Here is a 24769-nt window from a genome sequence, read left to right on the forward strand (position 1 = left end):
TAAGTGACTTGCCCAAGGTCACACTGGTATTAAGTATCTGAGGCTAGATTCACATTTTCCTGACTCCAGGCACCACCTAATGATGGTGCCCCAACTGCCTTAAGAAAGCCTGTTAGCACAGAATGGGACCTCAATGAATCCTTGCTGGATTTCACTGCTTGCAAACTGCAAAGAGTTTAAATAAAACACCTTGTCAGACTGAGAAATAGACTTGGTTTCTTCTCAGCGACTCCTAACTCTGCTCAGAGGAAGCGTCTGCCATTTCTGCAGATAAGCGCCAGGAAATTGGGCATTAGAAGTGTCCTGAAGCGTGCAGAGGGGATTAGGATGCCAGGAGAATTCATCAAAGATACGAAAGGCAGTGGAAGCTGCCAGTGTGAGCATGGGAGCTGCGGAGGGAAGATGAAGGAGAAGGGGTTCTTGGTGTTCAGTGGGAGTTTGTGATGGAGAAATAATGCAGCTCAATAAAAGCCAGTGGAGAGAAGCCTCGACTTGAGTCAGAGGACCTGGGTTCAAATCCTGCCTGGGCTGACCCTGGGCAAGGCCTTACTGGGCTTCGGTTTCCTCCTTCTGGAGGACCCCTTTAGTTATAGGTTTATGGTCCTACAATATTCTAAATGTTTAGATTTATGGGTGTTATCCCATCTGATGGGGTAAGACAGGCAGGGCGGGTACCGCTGAGACCATTTTACAGACGAGAAAATAAGGGAAGTGACCCATCCAAGGTCACACAGCCTCCAAACCTCCTTCGTCATGCTCTACACTCTATCACTGCTTCACAGAAATTAGTGGGTTGTCAAGGATTAGTTCCATGGAGAAATTGACTTGAGGGCCCTTCTTTGTCATTCTCACTTTGTGTGAGTGGCTACATGAGGAGGCAGGGCCTGGAATTGAAAAGGAAAAAGTAGCAAGCCCCATGGGGAAGTAGAGACTGGTAGCCAATGATGCTGGATGCTATGAGGTGGTGGTAGGTACCCGCCTTCACTAGGGGGCGTATAGTGACAGTGGCATGTTTGGCTGGACTAAATGTCCTTTGCTCTTAGGTCTAGAGCTGGCAGGTCCTTAGAGGCCATCAAATCCATCCCACTCGTGCTTTACAGATGAGGCACTGTGGCAGAAAAAGGGGAAATGATTTCCTCAGGGTCACATAGCTACTAAGTGTCTTGAGGGAAATTTCAAACTCTAGTCTTCCTGTCTCTAAGGCCAGATCTGTCTGCTGAATCATCTAGAACATATGGAGACAAATGCTGCTTCCCTCTAACCTTCAAACTGTGGTCCTTTCTCTGTCCTTTGGAATCTCACAAAATCTGAGTCTAATATCCCTTCCCTCTAGACAATGGAGAGTGTGTGTGTGTGTGTGTGTGTGTGTGTGTGTATGTGAGAGAGAGATACAGAAAGACACACAAAGAGACAGAGACAGACATATAGAGACAGAGAAAGACAGAGAGACAGAGACAGAGAAGGCAGGGGGGAAGTGCAGGAAGAGGAGGGAGAGAGAGATACACTCTTGGACATTGTCCTGGGACCTGTTGTTATGGAGATTCGTATGGCCTTCTTTGGGATGGGCATGTCATTGGGCTTGACATCCCATCCCACCATCTCCCTGCCCTGAAGGTTCTCTCTCTGAACTCGTGGGCTGACAGCTTTCTCTGCCTCATCTGGCAGGACCAGCAGTGGGGCTGCATTGTTTCCCTGTTTGTATTTTTGCCTCCTTTGTTCTGGTGTACAGGGGGCAGGCAGCTTCCCAAGCCCTGAAAAGAGAGCCCTATTGTTCCTGGGCTGACTTCACCCATGAGGATGCACAGAGAGGGCATAGGGAGATGAAGGACCTCAGAAAAGGTGGCGGGGGAAGGATTTTCCAGGAGCCTGAAGACACTTTTTGATGATAAATAATTAAAAAAAATAGCAGCCAATGATCAGGATTGAGGATGGGCCCCTAGGGGAGAGCCCAGAGCAATTTGACTGATTGATCACTCCCTAACAAATATGTATACATATACTTACAGACATACATACATACATAGACATACCTACACACCTACTGTTTTCTTTTTTTTTTTTTAATACGCCACTTCATAGGGAGGCAGTTGGTCAATGATGGGTGGTGGTGGTATTAAGGAAGATGGGCCCCTTCACCAGAATTCTCCCCTCTATGGTGGCTTTGGGGGCCAGGCTGGAAGCAGGACTAGAAAAATGTGGGGCTTGTATTATAAGTCTAAAGTCCATCCCAATTTGAGAGCTATAATCTCATGACATTGGGCAAATCACTTGATCTCCATTTCCTCATCTGTACAATGGGGGTAATAACTGTCCTCCCTAACCTCACAGGGATAGAGAAATTAGAAGGATGTATGAGGAAGGGCCTTGACAACTGAAAAGTGCTACAGAAATGTAAGGCAGCTTTGGCTGGGGTTGGGGATTAATGCTCTAAGTTCAAATTCTGACTTTGCTCCTTACTGTCTCTATGGCCTTGGTCAATCACTTCCCCTTTGCTGGCCCCAGTTTTCTCATCTGCAATATAAGAGGGTTAGACTGAATGACCCCTGAAAAGAGAGCTGAGGCTCAGAAAGGCTGAAAGAATTTCTCAAGGCCACACAGGAGGTAAGTGACAGATGCAGAATCTGGACCCAGGTCCAAGAGCATTAATCCTGAAGTAGCAGTTTCCATCACTAAACCTATGGTTTTCTGAACAGCCATCTTGAAATGAGAGAGTTTTGCTAGGTATAGAACCGGCCAATGCTCAGGGAACACCTGACTAGGTGTGCAGGGGACTTCCCAAGTGCTTGGACTGAACTGAGCTAAATGAGAGGGGGCTGGAAGGAGCCTTAGAGACCATCTAGGCTGCCTGCCCATTTTACAGAGGGGAAAACAGGGACTCTGGGAGGATCAATGACTTAAGCCAAAGTCTCACAAGTAGTAAGTACTCTACCTGGGAGGGAGAAGTGAAGGGATAAGGAAGTGAGGGTGGGGGTTCAAATCTAAGTCTTCTGCCTCCAAAACCAGTTTTCTCTCAAAGAAAGCCAGCCTGGGAGACAGAACCAGGAGAACGGGAATTGAGTGGCCCTGAGAAAAAGAAACGATCAATATTGAACTGCTGATGAAATCAATCAATTTCTCTTACTGTAAACAAAGAGAGGACCGGCTGTCTGGGCTCCCGGGACAATTGGCACTCTTCCTGTCCCCTGGCAGGCAGCCTGGCTTAGCGTTCCAGTCTCTGCCACTGTAGGGAGGCTGATAGAAAAATCTCATGGTGGCCACAGGACCAACCCAGCTTCCTATCGACCAGGCATCAGATTTTCTCGGGGCTGTTTCTCGCTGTCCTCTTAGGGGAGTGGGCAGCGGAGCCCCAGCTTATGAGTCCCTCCCACTGCTAGAAAATTCCAGTTTCTAAAATGCACCAGTTAGAATCCTGCTTTACACAACAACGTTCCTCCCTTTACACCAGGGTGCACAATGGACTTCTGGTGGTCCTGAGGAACACTGCACACCAGATTCTTGTCCTGGTGAAACCAGTAATTAGCTGTATGAACCTAAGGCAAAGCACAGAATCCCAGAGTCAGAAGGGACTCCAGAGGTCATCTGGTCTAACTTTGACCCCTTGGACAGAGATTCCTTTTACAGAATCCCCAGTGCAGTGGTCCTCCAGCCTCCATTGGGAATCCCTATTGAGGAGGAACTCATCCTATTCTGAGGCAGCCCACTGCATTTTTTCGAAGATATCATCACTACAGGCATCTCCTAGGTGAGGAAACTTCCTTTACCAAAGCGGATTTGCACATGCTTTGTAATTGTAACAGAAAATTGGCCTGGGAGTTAAGAGGTTAAGAGACTTGGCCAAGGTCATACAGCCTGTATAAGTCAGGGCAGGTCTTGAATTCAGGTTTTCCTGACTCCAAAGTCAGTTGTCTGTCACTATAATGCTGCCTCACAAATCACAGTTCAATATGGTTGGGAAGTTTTTCTTTGCACAGAGCCAAAAGCTGCCCCTCTTATGTCTTGCACCCACTGAGTCCATCACCCCTCTCACAGGAGGTGGATTTGCTTGTCATTTCTTACCAGGTAGCGATATTCCATGACATTTTGGTATCACAATGAACTGTCCCCCAACTGATAGGCAAGGTTTTTGCTACTACAGAAGTGCTCCTGTAAATATTTTGAGTCACATGGAGCCTTTATTTTTTGTAAACAATATATTCCTTCCCCTCAGAGAGTTTACAATCTTAATAATAATGAATGCGTATGACATGACACAGCTCGACAAGCCAGAGGTCATCAGAAAAGAGGAACCAGAATGGGAAAGGGTCTTAAATCTGCATCTGCACATATGAGGATTAGTTGAAGAAACTGAGAATGTTTAACATGGAGAAATAAAGATTGGGGTGGGGGTGAGGGAAAATAACTGTTGGTGGTCAAGTATTGGGAAGGCTGTTGTGTAGAGAAGGGATTAGCTTTTTTTTCCTGCTTGGCTCCCGAAGCGAAGGGTAGAAGCTGCCAAGACGTCCTCTCAATTAGAATCATCCCAAAATGTAAAGAGCTGCTTCGGTGGCAGTGGGTTGGTGCTCACTGGGTAGCTTCGAGCAGAGAATAGATGACCTCACAGCTATATTGTCATGTGCTTTCTTTTTCCAGCGTGGCTGCCGAGGTCCCTTCCAAGGCTGAGATTCTGTGATTTTGTGAAATATGTGATCTAAGGTAGAATGTGATTAAAGCCCAGGAGAGAGCCACACCAAGGGTTCGCTTTCTATCAGGGGAAATCAAAGATTTCACAAAGGAAGGAGGCTCTTAAGGTTAGCTTTGAAGGAAGAGAAGGCTTTCCATAGGCAGAGATGAGGAGGGAGAGAGAGGGCATGGAGAAATGGAAGTGGGGAGGGTGGCTTGTACAAGTCCACAAGGCAGCAGAGGGAGGGACAGGGTAGGAGAACAGCTAGTGGTCCAGTTTGAGTTGGGTTTAGAAAACACAAAGAGGCGTAATATGAAATAAGCCTGAAGAGGTGGAGGGCCTTGAATGCCAGATTTAGTTTGGGGCATCACATTGGGCAAAGGATGGGGATAAGGTGGAGCACTACCAGAGGATGGTGACCAAAGTCTCAAGATCCTTCCATGTAAAAATTGGTTGACATAATCGGCAGATATTTAGTTTGCATAGGAGAATGAGACATGATCACAGTCTTCAAGGCTATGAAAGGCTGTCAAATGGGAGAGGGATTACATTAGCCCAGAGGGCAGAACAGGGAGTAAGGGATGGAAGGTACAAAGAAACAGATTTCAGTTGTGTAAGTATAACCTTAGTAGAGACTTGGTCAAACTTCTTAACAATTCAGCCTGCCAAGAAATAGAACGGGCACCCTCCTCTAGGGGGTGCTGTGGATAGAGAGCGGAGCACAAAGTGAAGAAGACCCAAGTTCAAATATAGCCTCAGGCACTTACTAGTTATGTGATCTTGGGTGAGTCACTTCACCTCTGTCTCCCTCAAGGTTTTGCAAGATGAGGATCATAATAGGATCTAGCTCCTAGGGTTATTGTGAAGATTAAATGAGATACTATTTATAAAGCGCTTAGCATAGTGCCTGGCAAGTAGCGGGCACTTAACAAATGCTTGTTTCCTCTCTTCTTCCCTCCTTCTGTCCTTTCTTCTCTTTCCCTTCTTTCTTTCCTTCCTTCCTTTCCTTCCTTCTTTCTGTCTTTCTTTCCCTTCTTTCTTTCCTCCTTTCCTCCTTCCTTCCCCATCTCTCCTTCCTTCTTTCCTTCTTCAGAATACTGGGCTCCTCTTCACTAAAGGCTTCAGACAGAAGCAGAATGACCACTTGTTCAGGGTTGTCGTAGTAGAGACTTTTGTCTAGGATCCAGGCTTTATCTGATGGTCTCTGTGTTCCCTTCCAACTCTGAGACCCTATGAGCTTGTATTTCCTCTCTAAAATCCCTAGATATCCAACATGTAGCCCAGGAGATATACACCTGATCGTCTTACTGCTGGCTCCTGCTACTTAGTGTGCATGAAACAGTGGGTAGGGAGGGCTGCCCACCTGAAATTTCTATTTGTCCAAGTTCTAGGCAGTGTCTGGTGCTATCTGACTCTGGAAAGGATATTCTCTTCAAGTTTTTTATTTTGATTTGTTGTTTTTTCGGTTCTTTCATTTTCATTGGTTGTAGTCTTGGTGTATATTGGTTTCCTGTTTCTGCTTGCTTCATTTTGCATCAGTTCATGTGAATCTTCCCATGCTTCACTGGTCTTCACATTCAGCATTTCTTTATGGCACACTAAAACCCATTGCATTCATGTACCACAATTCGTTTAGCCATTCCCTAATTAGTGGGCTTTGACTTCCACAGAACTGCTAAAATGGTGCCTGAGCCGCTATCAAGGATGGCAGCCTGGAGTCGTGATTGAGCTGGGCCCTGACTGAACATACCCCACGGTTCTGGAGATTAGTTCAGTCTTCCAAATGCCAGGATCCCTGTTGGCTTGATCACAATTGGTTAATGACTAGCACTTTTGAATAAATAAATTTGAATAAATAAATACGTAAATAAATAAATTTGATCACACTGTTTTTGGACAACTTTTGAGTTATTGCTTTAAAAAATGTATTTTCAGTAGTTAGCGGGTTCGGCTTCCTTATCATGATCAAAATAACAAAATCGTGTGGCCCACCTGTTCGTGGATTTCTGATCCTAGGTAGCTGCTAGGTGGGAAATGAGGATTTCATTGCTTATGCATGCAACGTGTACGCACATGCCTAATACAAATACCTTGAGCTCTAGGTAGTCTTTGTCCTGGCAGTGCCGAGACCATTCAGCCCAGTAACTCTGCCGAAAACAGGGAATAAGATCAGGCTGACACGACTTATTCTTTCGGAACCCATGTTGGTTCTTAGTATTCATGACTTTTTTTTCCCTTCCCCAAAGTGTTTGGGAACCATACTGTACTCTAGAGCTTTGCCAGGAGTTAAGCCAAGCTCATTGGCCTATCATATGAAGAATCCACCTCCTGTGGTGCTTTCTCTTGTTACCTGGCCTCAGATTACTAGCTGTGTGACCCTAGGCAAGTTACTTAACCCTCCTTGCCTCAGTTTCCTCATCTGTAAAATGGGCTGGAGAAGGAAATGGCAAAGCACTCCAGTGTCTTTGTCAAGAAAATCCCAAATAGGATCACAATAAGATACAGATATAACTGAAATGACTCAATAACAACAAATGTATGTATACATGTATGCATAATGTATATACACATATATCTATTTTGTTAAATATTTCCCAATTACATTTTTAAGAATTTTAACATTTTTTTAAAATGTTGAGTTCCAAATTCTCTCCCTCCCACCCCTCCCCCACCCCTTCAGAAGGCAAGTGATACATTATCAATTATACATGTGAAGTTACGCAAAATATATTTCCATATTAGCCACGTTGCAAAAGAAAACACACACACACACACACACACACACACACACAAGAAAGTCGGGGAAAAGTCTGCTTCAATCCACACTCAGAGTTCATCAGTTCTCACTCTGAAGGTGGAGAGCATTTTTCATCATAGGTTCTTAGGAACTGTCTCAGATCCTTGCCTTGATCAGAGTCGTGCTGATAGGGCCATTCTTTCACGTTATCCATTCTTACTTCCATCTTTTAGAAGTGTCTTTTAAAGGCCACATTGGTCTATGTAACCTTATAGGACCATTAGTCTCTAGAGACAGCTTCCCCTTTCTCAGCTGGGGCCCATTGTATCTTTAGAATTTTGTTCTTGAGACCATCCCATCCTTCCTGAGCTGGCTTGCCTGCTGGGGTTCTCACCCGTGGGATCCAGCCTGATCTTTCTCTTCAGCTTTCTCCTCCGTAGATCTAGGGTGGACATCAGACCATATCCAAAATGGGACAGTCCCTTCCTCCCATTGCGCTCATCATTTCGACTTTGACAACCATTACCTCTTTATTCAGAGAGGCAGCCTGGCAAGATGGACTTGGAGTCAAAAGGACCTGAGATCATATCCTGCTGTTGACACCTGCTCTCTGTGTGACCTTGTGAAATGTGGCCCTCATCTGCAAAATCAAGACATAAGGTTACGGTGAGGCTGATATGAGAAAATAAATGCCAAGTGTTTTGGAAACATTAAAGTACTTTATAGGCATCAGATATTATCTTTTGTCAGAATTAGGTCTAGGAGAGAAGTTCCTGCTATTACTTCCTCTTCTGAAGAATAAGGTCACTCTAACCCTCCGAGTCTCAGTTTCCTGATCTCAAAAACTAGAGTAGATTGGGGAGGGGGATGAGGAGACTAAGCTGGGGTGGTGGTGGAAGCAGGGTGAGATGCCCTCTCCTCTCCACTCCCTCCATCTATGATAGTTGATGCCTCTAAGTGGGAGCACCATGGTGGTCTTTGCCTTTCTTTGTATCCTCAGGGCTTAGCAGAGTGCCTGGCACACAGTAAGCCCATAATGAATACTCATTGAAGACTGTAGTGCTGGTAACAATAGCAGCAATAACTGTAATAATAGCTTACATTTATATAGCATTTTTATAAAGCTTTCTGCATACATTGTTTGTAGTATCTATATAAGAGGATCACAATACAAACACTATCCCCTCCCCTCATTTTATAGACGGGGAAAATGACCACTACTATCAAAAGCAAGATCTGAACCCAGATCCTCTTGAGTCTTAAGGTCTAACACTCCATCTACTTTGCAACACTGGGCGAATAGATGCAGAGATAGTAAGAGCTTAGTAAATATTTGTTTACAGAAGTTGAAGAGAAGAAGGAAGCTACTGTATCCATCCTTAGGACTGTGGGGCACCTGAGACACATTGTGTCTTCATCATTTGCAAGAGGCAGAAGAAACTTACTTGTAAAGGGAAACAACTTTATGGAGTCTATCCCACGGGCAGGAGGCAGTGTCTGTTTGCTGTAGGGAACAAAACTGTTTCCCAGTGATGGAGAAGGGTGTTTTGGGGAGAAGGAAGAGGCAGAGGAGACAAGCTGGAAGAGTCGGGAGGCGGAGCTGCCTGCATTTTATACCTTACAGGCCAACTGCTCTAAACCTCTTATTGTGTGAAGGGGAATTCCAAATTCTTGATCACAGGAGCTCTCATTTCAAGCTGCAAGGTCCTGAGAAGCCACCTAGTCCAGATTCTTCCCTCCCCCTGCCTTTTTTTTTGAGGCAGTCGGGGTTATGTGACTTGCCCAAGGTCACACAGCTAATAAGTGTCAAGTGTCTGAGGCTGGATTTGAACTCAGGTCCTCCCGACTCCAAGACCAGTGCTCTATCCACTGAGCCACCTAGCTGCCCCCAAGCCCTTCTTTTTAAAGCTAGGGAAGCTGAGGCCTAGAGACATTGTGATTTACCAAGAAGGCTGGAGGTAGTGACAGGCAAGATTTGAACACTGGACTGATGATTCCCCAAGCCATTGTTCTTTTAATTGGGCCATGTGACTTGCTGAAGGTTATTCAGGTGATGGCAGTACCTGACTCCAGGTGTTTTCATTCAGTTGTTCTAAGGTTTTCAGTCACATCTGATTCTTTGTGACCCCATTTGGGTTTTTTTGGGCAGACATGCTGGAGTGGTTTGCCATTTCCTTCTCCAGCTCATTTGACAGATGAGGAAACTGAAGCAAGGAAGGTTAAGTGACTTACCCAGGCTCACACAGCTAGTAAGTGTCTGAGGCTGGATTTGAACTCAGGAAAATGAGTCTTCCTGACTTGAGGCCTGGTGCTTTATCCACTGTGCCAGTAAGTTGCCTATAGGGGTCAGGAAGACCTGAGTTCAAATCAAACTTCAGACTCTAGTTGTACAACCCCGGGGCAAGTCATTAAAACCTCTGTTTGCCTCAATTTCCTCACCTGTAAAAGGGAGATAACACTACCTACCTCCTGGAGTTGTTGTGAGAATCAAATGATAATTGTAAAGCACTTAGCCCTGGTGCGTGGAACATAGTAGGTGCCCTATAAATGCTAGGCTAGTTTGATGATAATGATAAATGGTGGAGCTGGGATTCAAACCCACACGCCATGCTGCTCTCTTGGCGATTTCATTGTCCTGCCATTTGCATTTCTGGTGGGTTTGAGGCTGGAAGTGCCCGGAGGGCAGGGACACACCTGTGCAGGGTCACTTGCGTCGTCTGGCACTGCTCATGGCAGGGGCAGCCTGGCAGGATGGAGCTAAGGGGAAGCAGTTCTGCTCTGGGGTGTGGCTGTCCAGACGTGCCTTCCCCGGCCCCCCCAGGTATTAGTTGGCTGTTTGTGATGCTAAGCAGCCTCCAGCTCTGTTTGAAGGGCAGTGTGGTTTCCACCCCCACCCTCTGCATGGTATATTTTTAGAAGCTGTCAGTCACTGCTGCCAGCACAGCCTGCTGGGTGATTCAGAGCTTCAGGAACATGCCAAGTGAACACGACGTAGCCCCATGAGCTGGGACAGGCCAATATGGTTACATAATACTGCAGTCCTGAATGAGAGTGAGGGGCTTGGGAACAGAGTGGGATGCCCTCTCCTCTTTCCTAGCCACCCGTTTTTAATACCTGCCCAGCCTGCCAGGCTACTATTGGACAGAGCTTCGCAGGCCACTGCTGCAACCTCCCCACCCAGACAAAGTGCCCAGAGTTTCAGGCTTATCCATAAGCTCCTCGTTTCTGGCCCATTCGCCTCTGGGGCTTGGGAGAGGGACATTGCTGACCCTCTCTAGGTCATCAGGCAAGTCTGGACCTGGAGCTGTGAATGAACTCATTCCAGAGATGCAGCTGTGATGCTGATTGTTGTAAACATTCATAAAAAGACCGGACATCACTCCTCCCTTCTCCAACCATCCCCACCTGTGAAGGCTACATGGCTTCCCAGCAGTAGCATTGGTTTGCAAAGCCAGCAGCTGACTCTACCTTTTCCATCCAAGCTGTCCCAAGCCTCCGCCTCCAAACAGCCCACTCAACACCCTCGGCACACAGAGGCTCCATCTGCTCTCCTAGCCGCCTGTGACTCCAAGCTGGTGCAGGGCTCCAGAACATCTGGCCTACAAAGTGCAAATTTGTTCTGCTTGACTCTGCACATTGCTTACCGAGCTTCGCTTTTTCTGTTTTGTTTTAATGTTGGAGGAGAGTCAGTGAGCAAGTATTTATTAAGTTCTTATTCTGTGCCAAGCACTATGCTAATTGACAGGGATGCAAAGAAAGGCAAAAATGGTCCCTGCCCTCAAGAAGCTTCCAGTCTAATGGGAGAGGTAAACATGCAAATAACTAGGTACATATAAGATATAATAATAACTAACTTTTATATAGCACTTACTAAGTGCCAGGCTGGGCCAGCTAGGTGGCACCATAGTGCACAGAGCACCAGACCTGGAGTCGGAAGATTTATCTTCCTGAGCTCAAATCCACACTCACTAGCTGTGTGACCCTGGGCCAGTCACTTAACCCTATTTACCTCAATTTCCTCATCTGTGAAATGAATTGGAGAAGGAAATGGCAAACCGCTCCAGGATCTCTGCCAAGAAAATCCCAAATGGGGTCATGGAGAGTTGGACACACGATGTGGCAGGCACTGTGCTGAGCCCTGTAAGAGTATGATTTCATGTGATCTTCACAACACAGTTATGTATTATATCCATTTTGCAATGAGGTAATTGAAGCAAACAGTGTAAATGAGACATAATTTCAAAGGGAAGGCACTAGGAGTCAGGGTGACTGGTGACTTGGAGAATATAAAATTTAATCTGATGCTTGTTGATTGAAAAATTAAACTGATGGGGCAGCTAGGTGGCAGTGGATAGAGCACTGGTCCTGAAGTCAGGAGTACCTGAGTTCAAATCCAACCTCAGACCAAACACTTGACACTAGCTGTGTGACCCTGGGCAAGTCACTTAACCCCAACTGCCTAAAAGCAAAATCAAAAAATTAAATTGAAAAAGAGACTAGCTGGCTTGGAATCACAGACTCACAGAATGTTCAAGTTACCAGACGTGACCCAAACCTGAAAGGGAATGTCCCTTTCAACATTATAGACAAGTAGCCTTGCATCGTAGATCCAGAGCTGGAAGGAAACATAGATTTTTTTTTAATAGATGTTTAAAAAAATTTTTTGAATCATACAGTAATAAATGGCAGTCAGAATCTGAACTCAAGCCCCATGCCTCTCAGCTTCAGCAGTCTTTCCACACCCTCATGTGCTTCCTCCAGCTCCAAACCTCTCTGGCCTTTAAAGCCCTTCACTTTCTGGCTCCACCCTGGAAGCTGCTCGAAGCCTGGGAAGTCACTGGCCTCTTCCTTGTCAGCCCTTGTACTCAGACCACCAGCATCCCCAGGTCCTTCCTAACTCCCTGCACTCCAGTCCACCCTCACACAATGATTTTCCTTAAGCACAGGTCTGACCATGTCACTCCCCTACTCAATCAGCTCCAATGTCTTCCAGTTACTTCCTCTGTACCAATTAAGAATCAATTAAGTTTAACTTTTAAGGAAAAATTAGCCTAGCCTGCAGGGCAAGATGACAATTCATTTCCCACCATGGTGCCTTTGCAAAGGTCCCCTTGAGTGGAATGCTTTCCCTCACCTCTGACTCCTAGGATCTCTGGCTTCTTTTGAAGCATAGCTCAGATCTCCTTAAGAAACCTTCCTTATTCTCCCATTTATTAGCGTTCTCCTCTTCTCTGAAATTACTTTGTAATTACTCTGCATATATTTATCTGTGCATATATACACCCCCCAACCCCCCACCTACATAGAATGGAAGCTCCATGAAGGCAGGGATTATTTCACTTTAGTCCTTGTATCTAGCATGGATCAGGTGCTTGCTAAATGCTTGTGGAATTGAATTGGTTTGCTGGTCATCCAGCTTGTGTCTGAAGATCTCCACTGAGTAGCATCCCCGTGATTCCTTTGTGCTCTTTGTCTTGGCCTGCTCTTCACTGGCCGCATCGAGGGGAGTTCCTCTTGGGTGCATAGGTGGAACATGTAGTCTCCGTGGGACATTGCTTCTAACTGCTTTTGTGCGGCCCCTCCTTGATGGCACCCTCTGATTCTGTGGTCACTGCCAGGCACTGCTCCACTGGGTATGTGGTGATGGAGCTTCTGATTTCGGGTATAGCACTCAGCTGAAATGCTACTTCTGCATCAAAGGAAGAGTGGGTGCTGCCCTCACTCTTTGAGTTACAGTCCATAGACTTTTTTACAAAAGTCCTTTTAGAAAGTCAGAGCTCTAATATGCCTAGTCATCAAACTAAGCATGGGGGAAAGAAACCCCTCAGTGGGTTTTCCTTACATGCGAGTGTCTGCCTGGTTCTCTGAGCCTTGGTTGGAATGGGCCATAACGCTCCACAAGGAAATCCCTTACTTGAGACACCAAGATTTCTGGACCCAGAACGAACTAGTGCCATCAGACTTAAGGCCATTTTTTAACCTTGACTTGCTTTCTAAGTGCCAGGGTGCAGTTGAAACAGTGCTACCTTTTCAGAATATTGTTTGATGCACAAAATAAAATACATTGGATTATCATGGAAATCATTTATCTTGACATGCAGCTTTCAAATAAAAAAAAATAAGTTCATGGACTCCCAGGCTAAGAGCTCCTGGACTAGATGATCTCCTTGGTCCTTTCCTGTCCCAAGTATATGTACCTGGTCCCCAAGGTCAGTGTCTCTATCAGAGGCCTCACTCTGAATTAGGGTTAGAAAGTCTTTCTCACTCCCTGCTTAATTTCCAAGTGCTAAACCATACCCAGAGAGTGTTGTTTTAAGATTTCGATTCCAGCAAACTGCTGGGTATCTTTGGAATTCAGGCTCCTCCAATTTCTGAACCCCAAGATAGTTTTAGTCTCCTATATAAATGAATGGGATGAGGAAAGGACAATTGTCACCCCCAGGGGCCAAGGTCAATTGCCTTCCAACTTCCTGCCTTTAATGTGTCTATGAGATCAGCAACTAGCTGCCCTACATTAAAATTAAATTAAATCAAATAGTTCTCCCAGAAATGGTTCTGACCTTCAAGGCTGATGTTGATTTTGCTTTGTTGGGGCTTAAACAGTATCATCTGTCAACATGAAGGAAATGAAACTCCCAAGCCTGGCGGTTATGCCAAGATTAAAGGCCTGCTGGGTAGGCAGCAAGGAGGGGGAATTCCTGCCATCAGGGGCTCTGGAAGATGCAGAAGGGAAGGGGCTGATGCTCTTTGTCTGCGGGAGTCCACCATTCCCCTCTGTCCTCTCCCCACCTGAGCCCACTTCCCTCTACTTCCACCTATCCCAAATTGCCCTGTTCTTTGGGGCTTTGCAGTATCATTGCTTCAAATCTGGTTCTCTTTTCTTTCTTACAGGTAGAGAAGCTTGTAAAATACTTGGACCCAAATGACATGGGGAGAATCAACTTTAAGGATTTCTGCCATGGGGTGTTCGCCATGAAAGGTGAGGCTTGGAGGAAAGGGTTGGTGGGTGGCTGTCAGCAGGGGCCCCATCCAGCTGAAGAGGAAACAGCTGGTTAAGAAATTGACAAGGGCTTGGAATGAAGACAGGCCACATCTATCGGCACTCCCCAAAGTGGTCCCCTAGCATCCTTGTCTCCTTCCCTAGGATCTGAGCTTATGTGGCCAAGCACAGAGAAGAGGTGGGATGTTATCAGCAGACCAGGTGAAGCTGCCAAATGCAATCAGGGAAATGGCTTTTTTTTTTTTGGCCTTCTCATCTACTTCTCATTTACTCATAGTCATGCTGTACTGGGCTGTTTTTAAGAAAGCAAGCCTCTTAGTAACACTCCATACCAAAAAAACCACAAACTTCTGGATTCTCACTGGACCAATACTAGTCATTACAATTATAATAAAAATAATAAATTCCTCACATTTGTGTATATTTTGTAACATGGGGGAAAGCAAGGCATGTGATTGACTAAAGTACAAAGCTGAAGCTAGGGGACAGATGTGTATAACAGAGATAGAGAACACTGACTCTGCCTCTTAGTACCTTTCTGTCTAGTTCAAATTGATTCACACGCTAAACCACGGAGGATCTTGGGATATGGTGATCTGGAGCCCAGAGCTTTAATCTTACCCAGACTTGGAGGTTTAAGTTAATCTTAGCCTACGGGCAGTCTGCCTGGCTTTTGTTAGCTTGCTAACAAAGAGAAGTCAGTTTTTCCTTATCAAGGAGAGCTCTCTCTCTCTCTCTCTCATTCTGCAGTAGACTGGAGTTGAGGTGGTCAAAGGGCATCCCTGAAAGGATGAGCCCAGAAGGCACAGAAAGAAATGTCAGTACTTAGCAGTCACCATGAGAGCAGCAGAGAGGCCAGGGGACTGGCAAAACTGCAAGGAAAGAAGAGCAGGGAGACTTCCAGCCCAGCACTTAGCACACATCCCTTGGAGCAGTGCATATATTGCATCTGAAGATGAGGAGCATGCCAGTGAGAACAGCATGGTGATATCCTTCGCAGAGCTGTCCGAGTGATATTTTAACTATCTTAATGCACAAATCTGATTATGTCACTCTCCTTCTGAACAAACTCCTAGAATCCCTAGCTAGTCTCAAGGGACACTTCCTCCATGAAGCCTTTCCTGATTCCTCACTCTCCTCTGATAGTGCCTCCCCCAACAAAAGTTAACTTGTATTCATTTTCATAATTATTTATATCCATTTTATTTCCCCTAAAGGACTTCAAGCTTTGTGAGGGCAGGAATTATTTGATTTTGGCCTTTGTGTCCCCAATACCTGGCATCATCCTCACTAGAAGACATGAGTGGTTCTGCAGCATCAGAGATATGATGTAGCCTGGCAGCATGTGTACCCTAAATACACAATCTCTATGTGTGCTCATACTTCCCATTGCTAGTATCTATATTTATGGGAAAATGTGCCTAGGTTTATGGGGAAAATGCTCTGGTCTATTTCAACTTTTCTTATTATGGTAACTCCTTGAATGTTTTGCTTTTTGAACTAACTGTGTGCTCTGGCAGACTAGAGAAAAATGAAGCACATCGGTGGGGGCCCATAAGCTATGATTTTTGAGTCGATGTAGAACCATAGAGTCTGGTGTGAGCATCCTGGGAGCCCCAGGTGTTATGGGAATTTTTAGAGAACTTTCCCATACTTGACCTTACTGGATCCTTCCAAGAGGCTGTGAGCTAGAAAGGGCAGTCATTAAAATCATTGCAAGACTCTAACATGGGAAAGATTCAGAGAACACATTGTTTATTATTTGGTTACAAAAAACCATTTGATTTAAACAGATAAACTGTCGCCATTAAGGTTCTCCTGCAGCGAAAAGTCTCTTCTGAATATCTTAAGATTATACAAGATTTCCTAGGGAGAACTTTGTTCAATAATCTTCTAATTATTAGTGCCAAGCAAGGCACAAAACAAGGAGACAAATGCTTTCTGAAGGTGTTTGCCACTGTCAAGAAGGGTGATTTATGCAAGACTCAGATAAAAGAAGATTCCCTGGAGATAAGGGGTTCTGAACCTGGGGTCCATGAACATGTGTAATTGCCAGGGCAGTCAGGGAGCGCCATAGTGTACAGAGTGCCAGGCCTGGAGTCAGGAAGACTCATCTTCCCGAGTTCAAATCTGACTTCAGATACTTACTAGCGGTGTGACCCTGGGAAAGTCACTTAACCCTGTTTGTCTCAGTTACTCATTTATAAAATAAGCTGGAGAAGGAAATGCCAAATCACTCCAATATCTTTGCCAAGAAAACCCCAAATGGGGTCATGGAGTATCAGACATGACTGAAACAACTGAACAATACCAAATATAATTGTATTTAGTATTATTAATTTCCTCATTTTATTATGAGAAGAGGTTCCAAGGCATCACTAGACCATTGCCAAGGTGGTCCATGGCACACATAGAGGTTAAAAACCTCTGTGTTAGAGGTTATAGGAAAAACATTTACTATTTTGTAAGCAATGTCCTCCTGGTTGTGGATAATGTACTGACTACATTAAATCCGTTATTGCTGCAGGGTCTCCCCAGTGAGATCTCTAGTTACTGCAAAGAAATCAGACCAATAATCCGTATGACAAATGCCTTTTATCCATTGTGACACATTTGGATAGATAAGTAGGCTGGACTTGGAGTCAGGAAGACCTGAGTTCAAATCTGGCATCGGATAGTTACCAGTCATGTGAGCCTGGGCAACTTAACCTGTGTCTGCCTCAGTTTCCCCTCCTGTAAAATGAGGATAGTAATAACAACTGCCTCGTAGAATTATTGTGAGGACAAATGAGATATTTGTAAAAGCACTCTTCAAACCTTAAAGTGCTATATGATTGTTGTTATTATTATACTGAGTATGTGTTGGGCATGTGAGATAGATGCTTTAGATATTTACTGAGCTGAGCACAGAAGTGATTAGGTAGAAGAAAGCAGTCAGGATTGCTTGGGGGAAGTTGTACAGTGCCCCGAATGATCCCAAGCTGCTTCCTAATACCAAAACCTGTCATCTGAATACAAATGTATTCCTGGTTGTGCTGTATGTTAGCAAATCTTGTGAAAAAATACCAGGAGAAAATATTTGTGACAGATATAACAGGTAAAAACATAATATCTAAAATTCATAAAGAACTAATAAAATTTTTTGTTGTGGCTCAGTCATTTTTCAGACGTGTCCAACTCTCCATGACTCCATTTGAGGTTTTCTTGGCAGAGATACTGGAGCAGTTTGCCTTTTCCTTCTCCAGCTCATTTTACAGATGAGGAAACTGAGGGCAAACAGGGTGAAGTGACTTGCCTAGGGCCACACAGTGAGGACGTGTCTGAGGTCAGATTTGAACTCAGCTCTTTCTGACTCAGACCCAGAGCTCTACCCACTGCACCACCTAGCAGCCCTGCACTGTTAAAATTATTAAAGAGCAAAACTGAATCCCCCAAGGGAAAAGTGTGCAAAGAATGGGAATAGACTATTAATAAAAGAGGAAGTTCACACTGTCAATAACCACTTGAAAAACTGTTGAACCTCACTAACAATCACAGAATCCCAGGTTTGTAGGTTTAAGGTAGAGAAGACCTTGCAGGCCATGCTGTCCAGCCATGTCGTTTTGCAGATAAGGTCAGTCTGTAGGATTGTCTCAGCATGGTTGCAATCCAATGTCTTTTTCCAAGATGACACAAGTAAACAGGTGATGGGGTTAGGATGGAGGGTTGAATTTAAGTGATTTGATTCTAAAGACTTTTTTGGTATTGTTTCACACTACTTCTTAGATCAAAAAGTCCAAGTTATAATAACCTTTGGCGGGGCAGAGCTAAGATGGCAGAGAAAAGGCAGGGACTCGCCTGAGCTCTCCCCAAAACCCCTCCAAACAACTTTAAATAATGCCTCAAAACAAATTCTGGAGCAGCAGAACCCACAAAAGGAAGAGTGAAGCAATTTTCCAGCCCAAGACAAGTTAGAAGGTCGGCAGGAACATCTGTCACACTGGGGAGAGAGTAGAGTGCAGTCCAGCGCAGGCTGCACCCCAGCAAACCAGGAGCAGGCCTTGGGGACAACTGAATCAGCAGCAGCAGTGGCAGTCTCCAGCTCTCTCAGCCCACAGATGGTAAGGGAGTCAGATAACTTGTCAGAAGGAGATGACAGGGTGTCTTTGCCAGTGTTAGGGGCAGGACTCTGTTGCACAGTCCTGGGTCTCAGTTCCAAAGCAAGAAGGAGCAGTAGCACACCAGAGCTTGTGGACAAAGGGCAGCAACCCTGGTCACAGTTCCAGGGCAGAACTGGCCCGAGCACAGGCCAGGAGAGCAGTACACACAGCTCTCCTTAGATCATACCACCTTGGAAGAACTGAAAACTTGCAGGTCTCTGAATTCTCTCTGAAAGCAGCTGCACGAACAAGCTGAAGTTCGGGACACTGCCCCCTCCACTCTGGAAGCAGAGCCCCACTTTAGCATGGAGTTATATGTCAAGAAATAGGCTGGAAAAATGAGCAGACAGCAGAAAAAGATCCTGGTTATAGAAAGTTACTATGGTGACAGGGAAGATCAAAAACGCAAACTCAGAAGAGGACAACAAAGTCAAAACTGTTATATCCAAAGCCTCAAAGAAAAAATAACCTTTGATGTACAACCTCACATAATTTAAACATAAAACTCAGTGCTACTATGACTATGGGTGAATAAGGTACACTTACATACTGCTGATAGGATTAAAAATTGGTGGAATCTTTTTTTTGGGGGGGTGAGGCAATTGGGGTTAAGTGATTTACTCAGAGTCATACAGTTAGTGAGTGTTAGGTGTTTGAGACTGGATTTGAACTCAGGTCCTCCTGACTCTGAGGCCGCTGCTCTATCCACCGCACCACCTAGCTGCCCTAAAATTGGTGGAATCTTTAGGAGAACAATCTGATTATAAACATAGCAAAGTTACAAAATAGTTATTCCCATCGTTGAGGCTAGTATTATAAAAAAGTAACAAAAATTTTATTATTGCTAATAAAATTATAAAAATCAATAATTAGGGAGTGGCTAAAATATCAATGTAACGGAACAATTTGATTCATTATGAGGGAAATTAAAATATCTAGAAAAAACTATATATCCCTACACACAAGCTTCCAGAGAAGAATTCAATAAGTCCTTGGTGTCGTTTCATCAGAGCTGAGCAGAGTTTGGGTCAGAGAGTATGAGATATGCTGGCCCCTGAAAGTTTGGCCCACCAGAAGAATAGAAGAAAAGCATGACCAGGAGGCAACGTGGCTGGCCCAGAGACTTGTTAACAGCTTTAATGGAGGGAAATCATCCACACTCCCCTTTGGGGTGGCTAGCATTAACATCCCCCATAAGCAGATGCTACAGCCTCATTGGAAGAAGAGACTGATCTGCAATGATTGACCTTCTTTAGCTGCAAGCGCAGTGGCTGAAGGGGGTCTTCTTTCTCCTTTCCTCTCCCTCCTCAAATGTGTTTAAGCAGAGCTAAACAAGCAAACAAACAGACAAAAGCCAAAAAAAACCACCCTGGCTATGCCCAATTTTTGCTATCCACTACTGCAGGTGGTATTTTGTATTCCTGATTCTCTTATATATGCTTTCATTCTCATTGTCTGTGGGACACGTCTAACTTGAGATCAGAATGTGCATGGAGCTATGGCCCTGAACAGTTTTGTATTTCACAACTATCTAAGCTAGGACCTCAAAAATCCAGAATGGGAGGAAATTCATTAAGTCACAGTTTAATTTTATCAATGATTCTATAACTCAACCAAGCATACCTTAAAACTTGAACTTAGATTTCTCCCAGAATGAGCTCTAAAGAATAGTGTGAGTGAAGGTACAGGAGGCTTCCCTCCCTTTCCCTTTCCTTTCATTTTCCCTCCCTACCTCCCTCCCCTGCCCTCTCCTCCCCTTCCCCTCCTTCCTCTACCTTCCTAATCAGGTATTGATTAGATTGTTTAAATATGAAAATGTTAATGATTTCATAAATTTTTCTTCTACCACCTTGATAAAGTCACTAATATATTCTCAATTAGTCTCTTCCCTGATTCTCTGTTGCTTTTTTCCTAAATGTTCCACCATATCATAATATTAATTTTCTCTTCTATATGCTGGTGTTTATACATTTAGTTTTGATCTCCTGTCTTACTGCTATGTTTCTAGACCTATGTCATAGAATAGTTGGAGGAGGGAGCATCCTTACTTTGCCCCTGATTGTACTGAGAAAGCTTCCTTGTTTCTTCCTTGCAAACAATGGTAGCTCTTGGTTTTAAATATATTTGTTTGATCATATTAAAGATGTGTCCTTTTCTGCCCATGCTTTTTAGGGTTCTTTACATAAATAAACACTGTATAGTTCTGCACCTATTAACACGATTGTGTGTTTTTTGTTATCTTTGTTGTTAGCAGGATTCGTTTATTTGTTTTTCTAGTATGGAGCCATACGTGCTTCCCTGGGATGAATACAAGTTTGTCCTCTTGAATTTTCTTGACATATTGCTGTAGTCTGTTTAGCAGGCACTTGTTAAATGATTCTTGACTCCTGTTCAGGAAAAGCTGGATACAGCACACGATTTAGGGCTAGAAGTTGGAGATGATTTTGGTCTCTTCATTCAATTCCTTGGGGATTGAGGGACCTGTTCCATAGCACAGCCCATCCCCCAGCCCCACTCCTGCCCCTTTCCATCCCAGTTTCCCATCTATGGACAATTCTTCACCCTGCCCCCAGACTTAAACTGCCCCAGGCTAAACTGATACTCTTTCTCATGGCCTGTTTATGTATCCCCAGGGTGTGAAGAGGTGCTGAAGGATGTGCTGGCCATGGAAAGCACAGCTGCTCTGCAGTGTGAACCAGAGATCGGGGACTACGAGGATCAGGTAAGAGCTGGACATGGCCTCATCCAGAGTGATAGGATCTGCCCCTTCCTGGGGGAGCATCTCTGGGCTGCTAAGACCTGTAGCTCTTTTTCTTTCCTGGTGTTTTTCAGCTTTCACAGTTTGGAGGAGCGTTCCCTCTCCTCTGCAGTTCATTGGGCTCTGTTTGTACCCTTGGCACCCAACGTCCCTCGGGTGAGGGCATGGCCAAGTCAGCTCTCAGTGAATGGGTCCTGTGGGCCTGAGCTCTCCTGCACCTCAGAACATCAGGCTCCCACCTTGTGGTCTCAGACAGAGCCTACCCCATGCATCCCATTTTATAAAAGAGGAAACAAGCTATAAGAGCTTAAGTGATGTGCCCAGGATCATATAACCAATAGAGAGCTAATGTGGGATTTGAATCCAGGTCTTCCTGTCTCCAAGTTCACTGTTATGTATAGCCATTGCTCCACCTAGAAGCAGTTAGGCTGAAATGAAAAGTCCGTGAAAGTGAGTGCCCTACAATAAGGATAAAAAGTTAGGCTAGAATCAAGTTCTGAAGGTTTTTAAATGCTAAACAGAGGAATTTGTGTATGATTCTAAAGGCAATAGGGAGCCATTGAACTTTATTGAACAGGGGAGTAATATCATCAGACCTGTACTTTAGGAAAATCTCTTTTTGCAGCTGAGTAGAGGATGGATTGGAGAGGGGAGAGGAGGCAGGGAGACCACTTAGGAAGGGGAAGGGAATAAGCATTTATAAAGTACCCACTGTGTGCTGGGCACTGTGCTAAGTGCTTTACAGTTATCTCATTAGATCTCCACAACAATTCTGGGAGTTAGGTGCCGTTATCATCCCCATTTTACTGATGAGGAAATAGAGGCAGGTTAAATGATTTGCCCAGAGTCTCACAGTTGGTGGCTGAGGCCAGATTTGAATTCCAGTCTTCTCAGATCTCTATCCACTAGGGGTAGCTAGGTGGCACAGTGGATATATCGAGCACCTGCCCTGGATTCAGGAGGACCTGAGTTCAAATCCAGCCTCAGACATATAACATTTACTAGCTGTGTGACCCTGGGCAAGTCACTTAACCCCATTGTCTAGCCCCCCCCCAAAAAAAGTAGATCTCTATCCACTGCACCACTCAGCTGCCTATAGAAGACAAGTAGTGAGGGGGGCCTGAGCCACCATCTGTAAAGTACTTGGCTGACCCTAATGTCCTATGTAAATGCCAGGTGTTATTGTTGTTAATACTTTACTTTCTTCTCATTTTGTGTGATGATCTTGTCCCGGGACAAGCCTTTATACTGCTATTATTCTTTTCTCTCGAGTGTTGTATGAATTATGTGCAGGTGGATAAAACAATGATTTTGTTTGTTTGTTTGTTGTTTTTTGTAATTGAACGAAAGTAATGAGGTGGAGGGTCCTTGACCAGTGAAAGAGCTTCACTGTGCTGTCCCCTAGTAAGGCTCTATCTGTATAATGGGGAGGAGTAGAAAGGTAGATTGGGGCTCCTCTCTGGAGGGTCAGGAAGTTTGGGCTTTATTTGAAGGAAACACTGAAGGGGGTGACAGAATCATCGATGGAAGAGCTTAGAAGACACTGAGTATAATCTGAGGATGAGGAAACTGAGGCACAGAGAGGTTGTGACCTTCCCTGAGTCACACAACTAGGAAGTGTCTGAGACCAGATTAACGTGTCTTCCAGACTCTAAGACCAGTGTCTGTCTGCTGCCTCACCTGGCTGTGCTTTAGGAAAGACAGGCTGCTATATAATAGGATGAACTGGAGGTGGGGAGGCCAGTGAGGAGACAGCTACAATTTTTAAAAAGAAAGAGGTCGAAAGGCATTTCAAGAAAATTAACAGCATATCTATTGAATCTGAAAACATGTCCAGTATTCCATTCATAGATACATTCACGGGCAGCTAGGTGGTGCAGTGGATAGAGCACTGGCCCTGAATTCAGGAGGACCTGAGTTCAAATCTGGCCTCAGACATATAACACTTACTAGTTGTGTGATCCTGGGCAAATCACTTAACCCCATTGCCTAGCAAAAACAAAAAACCAAAACATAGATACATTCATACACAGTCCTTGACCTCTGCTGTGAAGAGAAGGAGGTACAGTTTTCCTCAGGGTCAAACTTGGTAATTTGTTCAATTTCAGGAGTTTTCTTCTCCAAAATTCACTTATTAGGTTTCCCTTTCTTCATTTTAAGACTGATTTTTTTTTTTACATTCTACAAATTCACATCTTTATTGGGAGGAGGGATTCCCCACTTGGAGTTGCTATCGTCCATTTATCTCTCAGTAAGAATGAGGGATCTGAGAACAGGTTTGTTAGGGAAAAGAGACCATTCGGCATGGGGTGCCTAAGTTGTCAAGGATCACTACCAAGGGACAAAATCAACAGACCAGAATAAGCATGGGGAAAAAACAAAACAAAATAGCTTTCTCCTGGTTTCATGATTCCTTCTGACTCCTCTGCAGAGACCCCATCATTGATCTCTCCCAATGTCTAACAAAGTACGTGCTCAATAAATATTTGCTGGTATTGAAATGTCCATTAACCTCCATCCAGGGTAAGTCCTTTCCCATCTCTGGTCCCCATTTTCCACCTCTATGAGACCAGGGCAGCATGGCAGAGAGTGGCAAGCCTGGCCTTGGAGTCAGAAGAGCGGGGCTCAAATTCTGCTTCCATCACTGTGTGATGTTGGGCAAGGTATCTCTGGCTCACAGTTTCTTCATTTGAAAAATGAAGGGCTTGGATTCAATGCCCTTTAAATTTATGATGCAATCAATGACAAGATGGTCCCTAGGATCGATCTCTCTCTCTGTCTCTCTCTCTCTCTTCTGTCTCTTTCTGTTTGTCTCTCTGTTGTTCTCTGTCCTCTCTGTCTCTCTGTCTGTCTCTCTGCTGCTCTCTGTCTGTCTGTCTCTGTCTCTCTCCTCTGTATCTGTCTCTTTCTCTGTCCTCTCTCTCTGTCTCTCTCTGTCTCTGTCTCTCTGTCTCTGTCTCTCTGTCTCTCTGTCTCTCTGTCTCTCTCTCTCTCTCTCTCGTGCTGAAGCAGTCAGGGTTAAGTGACTCTCCCAGGGTCTCTACCACAGCTGACATTCTGGGATTATCCTGGCTCAGTTGGGTCTACTCCAAGCGAGGGCTGAGTTGTGATAGAAGCCCAGATAGGGCTGGCTGGTGACAATGTTGGTTGTGGATTCCTGATTGTCCGCTAGGGGTCAGTATGAGACAGGAGGAGGAAAGGCAGCAAAGGCTGATCCTGGGAATGTCTCAAAGCCGCTGTGTTACTTCTGCAGTAACTGCGCCTGAAAGGCTGGAGGCCTCTGTACCCGAGGGAATGCAGGCAGGGGAGGCTATTTTGGGCCCTTCCAGGGAAGAAGACCTGCTAACAAGAGCACAAGTGTCAGACCCAATGTCGTTGCTGTTCACACACACACACACACACACACACACACACACACCATCTCTGGCAACTTTTTCCCCCTGAAACTTGTTTGCTGAGATTCTGATGGAGAAAG

General features: G+C 44.8%; 1 protein-coding gene across 1 annotated transcript in view; it reads left to right on the forward strand.

The window, feature by feature from the left end:
* The window catches only part of RAB11FIP4 (RAB11 family interacting protein 4), a 184432-nt gene that overhangs the window by 20738 nt on the left and 138925 nt on the right, over positions 1-24769 (forward strand). The window contains exons 2-3 of the mRNA XM_020963314.2: positions 14289-14376; positions 21170-21258. Of these exons, the coding sequence (XP_020818973.1) occupies positions 14289-14376; positions 21170-21258 (177 nt within the window). The remainder of the gene's footprint in view (positions 1-14288; positions 14377-21169; positions 21259-24769) is intronic.

This window comes from Phascolarctos cinereus, unplaced genomic scaffold (assembly GCF_003287225.1).
Source record: "Phascolarctos cinereus isolate Bilbo 61053 unplaced genomic scaffold, phaCin_HiC Scaffold_5;HRSCAF=322, whole genome shotgun sequence".
NCBI classification, from domain to species: domain Eukaryota; kingdom Metazoa; phylum Chordata; class Mammalia; order Diprotodontia; family Phascolarctidae; genus Phascolarctos; species Phascolarctos cinereus.